At 31.8% G+C, this 4,813-nt stretch overlaps 1 protein-coding gene across 1 annotated transcript; it reads right to left on the reverse strand.

Annotated features, from left to right (window-relative positions):
• Positions 1-2,289: 2,289 nt before the first annotated feature.
• LOC122278393 (non-specific lipid-transfer protein A-like) lies at positions 2,290-2,646 on the reverse strand. The gene has a single exon (XM_043088587.1). It carries the CDS (start codon positions 2,644-2,646, stop codon positions 2,290-2,292), a length of 357 nt encoding a protein of 118 aa, XP_042944521.1.
• Positions 2,647-4,813: the final 2,167 nt, after the last annotated feature.

Below are 4,813 nucleotides of genomic sequence, written 5' to 3' on the forward strand. Positions count from 1 at the left end.
ATATATCATCATGAGAATATAGAAGAAAGGGAACAAGCTCTAAACACAAGATTTCCTTGAAAACTTTTTGCATGTCTATTGCCATTATTCCTGATCTTTTGCACTCCATCACTAAATTCTGTATGTCACAGAAGGAAATAAAAAGGTATTAATATCATTGAGAATTCAACAAATTTAGTAATTGATGATCTCCACAACGTTTTAAAGAAATGCGATCATCCTCTGTTTATATGGAAGTACTCGGATATATGGCTTTGCGTGCATGGAAGGAATGGATCAGAATCATTAGGTTTAGTTTCGAAGCATGATTAATACCAAGTAAACAAGGGTGGAACTAACAATTGTGTCGAGGGCGGCCAATTTATGTAAAGAGTAAATCTAGATACAATCTTAGGGTATACAAGCTCTACACATTCCTTTTTCTACTGTGTGACATATTTATGTAAAGGGTAATATTAGATCTAGTCTTAGGAGGTGTGCAAGTTCTACAAATTCCATTTGAAGAAAAAAGTGGGACCCATCGTTGCAAAATAATTTTTTTTATGTAAGTTTTAGATTTATCTACTTTTTTCAAAGAGAGTGAATGAGGTTTGCACATTCTATGACTACAAACATCATTTCTTTTATATAAATTAAAAAGAAATTAAAAAATCATAAGAATATAACCACAAACTATTTTTCATATAGATCATCGACCTTAAATAATTTTTCTTGTATTTTTACTTTGAATCTCATATTAAGAATCATAATATTATATAACAAAAAACTTTAAGATCCATATTTATAAGTTTATTATTTCTCTTAAACTTGGTTTTAATTTTAATTTTAGAGATGCCACGTCTTTGAAAATAGATAATATATAAAAATTAAACAAAATTTTGGAACTATAAAAAAAGAAAAAAAAAATTGGAAAGAGACATTTCTAGTTATATTCAAAATTTAAAAGATTTTAAAAAGCATATAGAGGGCATCTTATAGTTTCAAAATATTTGGGGGGCTGAGCCATTTTCTATATTTGTCGAATTAGGTATAAAATTTAGGGGACATTTTATATTTTCAAAAAGTTTTTTTGGGGGGTGGGGGGGGGGGGAATAGCATAACGTGGGTCCGCCACTGTAGGTATTGGTCTTAGTTGTGCAACAACATATAGGTCTTCTGTGAATTGAGAAATGCTGCATATACAAAGAAAATATATAAAAATAAATTAATATAATTTCATATGATTTGTTAGATCTATTTAATAATAAAAATAATTTTACAATCTGACATACTCCATCAAGTCACATCAGTTTATGAATTTATTTTGTATAATACTATAATCTATTTGTGGCTAAAGTATCTATTTGTTAAAAAGTAAATCCTCCTTAAAAAGAAATTTTTGTATGATGAGATTAACTTTCTAACAAAATGCATGTGCCAAGGCTTGTATAGGATTTGTACAAACACTATTGATCAATGTTTTGAAAATCGTTCCATTCCGGTAGGAATGGCCGGAATTTTTCATGCCGGAACAGTGACCGGAATGGGATAGGTATCTATTCCGTTCCGGGTCAAATTCCGGCCGTTCCGATCAATTCCGGCCGAAATTCCGGTATTCCGGCCAGAATAGTAATTCCGGTCAGAAATTAAAAAAAAAAAAAAAGTTCTCTTGTAAATAAGTTGAAAAATAATGAATAAAATTGTACTTTTAGAATTCAAATACCCATTTCCATGTACTAGAAGTATTGTTACTTTTAATAATATGTCTATTCTTTAATTTTTTTTCCTTTATTTTTGTGTCTTAACTCAAGTTTGTGATTTTTTTCAATATATATTCATTTTATAAATCTTTAATTCTTCTATATATATACACATATACATATCACACACTTACATATATATGTATTTATTTTATTAATTATTAGTTTATATATACATATAAATGTTTATATATAATATATAATTAATCCCGAAATGGTATACCGAAACGTACCGGTACAGAAATATTCCGTTCCAGTGCCTCAACCGAAATGGTCTCCGAAACGGATTTCAAAACTTTGCTATTGATACCAAATAAAGTCAGTGAAACACAATAGGACGGATTAAAATTTCAAATTTTAGAGTCAAGAATAATAATAAAAAAAAGGCACATAAAGTGAGTCTCGTAGTATTTATAATTGTCCACTAACAATAATTTAATTAATCAAACCGCTATAAATACTAAAATTAGATAGAATTAGAAACATTATAACCATGCTTTTGGGGACAGATGATTTGAGAGAGAGAGAGAGAGAGAGAGAGAGAGAGAGATTAGTTGCTGCAATTGACATTGGCGTCAATGGGCAGGGTAACATGTATATTGCAGAACTGGGGAAGCTCTTTAACCCTCTCAGGCAAAGCACCAATCTCTGATGCAAAATTTTGAAAACATTGACAGAGATCTCTACGAGTTGCGGTAGTGTTTGCCTGTTCGAACACATACTGAACACCCATGCAGCAAACAGTGTCTGGTGCGTCAGAGCCAAACCCCACCAAAAAGGGGGTGCAGGTAATCAAAGATCTCAGGGCCTCAGAGCATGAGATTTCGGCAACTGAAAGGCTTGCACCCAATGCCGTAATCACCATCCCAAAAGCTAATATAGACCACCGCATTCTTTTCTCCTCCATTGATCTCTTTTCGACTTCAGACTTGATCTTGCACAGCTCAAAGTGTTCCTACTCTATTGCTTAGCCTGCATATATGAACTTGCTTTGGAGTAGTAGTGTACGTGTAAGCTGTATTTATAGAAGCGTGCCATGGATACCTTAATGACTATCATTTAAGTGGAGTTCATGAACTTCGTAAAGGAAGATGTTAATGTAGTAGCTTCATTGTCAAAAGAAAATTACAAAATCATTCAGATTCTACCTTCCATTTATAACAAAGGTTGAGTCATAAGCAATCAAATTTTATTAATATTCAATACCAAATTAATTATATATAGTACTCATCCTTCAGCCTTTTCCAGGTTTGGGATTGTAATTAAGAATTAATGGTGATTTAGAGTTAATATCCAGGGGATATAGCTGCAGATTTGTCTTGATTTGCTCCATACTGACAATTGTCTTCTTATAAAGCTTTTGACTGTCAAGTTTTTCAATAAAGAGGTTTACAAGACTATGATGCATGAAATTTCCAACGTACCTCTGTAAAATTATGAAATTGTCTACTAATTTTCTTGAACAAATAAATTAGATCTCAACTATCAAGATTATGAAACGAATCAAATACTTTAAAATAAATAATCAAACTTGTAACACACAACGATTGGTTACAAAAGGAAACCCTTTAAAAAACTCTTTAAAGGTAAAACCCTACGGGGCAGTCAAATCTCGAAAAGTCAATCTGATTATTTGAAAAACCATTACAAGCAATAATCAATTACAAAACTTTTGCAATTCGACTCTCTTACTTGTCTAAACAAATTACCCGTTTGTCTTCTACCGTAGTAGCAGCCAGAACCTCTGGCGATCTTCAAATGTTAACTTCCCTTCTGGAACTCCAGAAGCTGAAATACAATCGATGTTCATTCGCACTCAAAGCATGATCACACTCAAGAAGATATGAAAAACCTCATGAAAATTTTCAAGTGAATTTTTTCTCATAAATGCTCAAAATATCCTCTCTGAAATTCGTGGCTCAAAGTCTTTGAAAATATATGAAACCGAATCCCCTTAAATAGAAAATCTGGAAAGAATTCTAGTCACAGTAGGACTCTGCTGACGGTTAGCAATAGACGCGAAAATGTGTTCCGACGGACTGCTAACATTTTGCGATAACATTTTCTGTTATTAACTAAATTCTGTTCAGCTTTCTTCTGGATAAATACCAATCTTCCAGGACTCAATTTTAACCTCAAAGACTTATCTAAACAACACCTAAGACTTCTAGATAGACACAATATTGTTTAGATACAAATCAATACTTATTTTACATTCATTCAAATTTAATCAAATAATGATAAGATAAACATTATCATTCATCCAAATTTAATCAAATAATGATAAGATAAATCTTATCATTTAGTCATCTAATTCTAGTCAATTTTTACCTTTACAATCTCCCCCTTTGGCGGATTGGTGACAAAACTAACTTGATGAATGTCTTGCATATACAATCTTCCCTTTGGCGGATCAATCACAAAATCGACTTGATGAATGTAATGTGTACCTAAGACAAAAACAACCAGCAGACCAAGATCTCGTGAAAAATATCTTAATACAATAATGATAAGAAATGATATAGAACATTCCTTGAAACTAATCTCAATAATAATCAAAAGTTAGATGTAATGTAAACCTATAAAACGAAAGTGTTCTAGTCATCATCAATAACCATGTTCAATACTTAATTCTCCTCCTTAATATTTTGCTGCTCCCCCTAAAGTATATATAGTTATCCCCCTTAATATTTTGTTGCTCCCCTTTTTTATTTTCAGCAAGTTCATTAAACTCCCCCTAAATTTCACAATATCAAAAATTCCAATTTGCTCTTCCAATACTCCTCTTTTTTGTCACTAATTTGACAAGACACAAAATAGAATAAATATCACTTATGCGTGTCAAGATGAAGACACTAAGAAAAAGAAGATGAACAACTCCAATGTGTCTCAATTTTTCATGGATTAAATGCACATGATGTATGAGTATAAATGTATGTTAAACAATGAGCAAATGATTAAGACAATTTGGTTGTGATAAAAAAACAAATACTTGGTGGGCATTCCATGAAAACCGAATGACAAAGGCTAAGGACCCACTCAAAAACCATCCTCAATACATGCAAACAAAATGC

The sequence above is a fragment of the Carya illinoinensis genome, chromosome 10 (genome assembly GCF_018687715.1).
Source record: "Carya illinoinensis cultivar Pawnee chromosome 10, C.illinoinensisPawnee_v1, whole genome shotgun sequence".
NCBI classification, from domain to species: Eukaryota; Viridiplantae; Streptophyta; class Magnoliopsida; order Fagales; family Juglandaceae; genus Carya; species Carya illinoinensis.

What these genes read in the sequence shown, in the direction of transcription:
- LOC122278393 (XM_043088587.1), bottom strand. Translation starts at nt 2,646, where the DNA reads ATGGAGGAGAAAAGAATGCGGTGGTCTATATTAGCTTTTGGGATGGTG.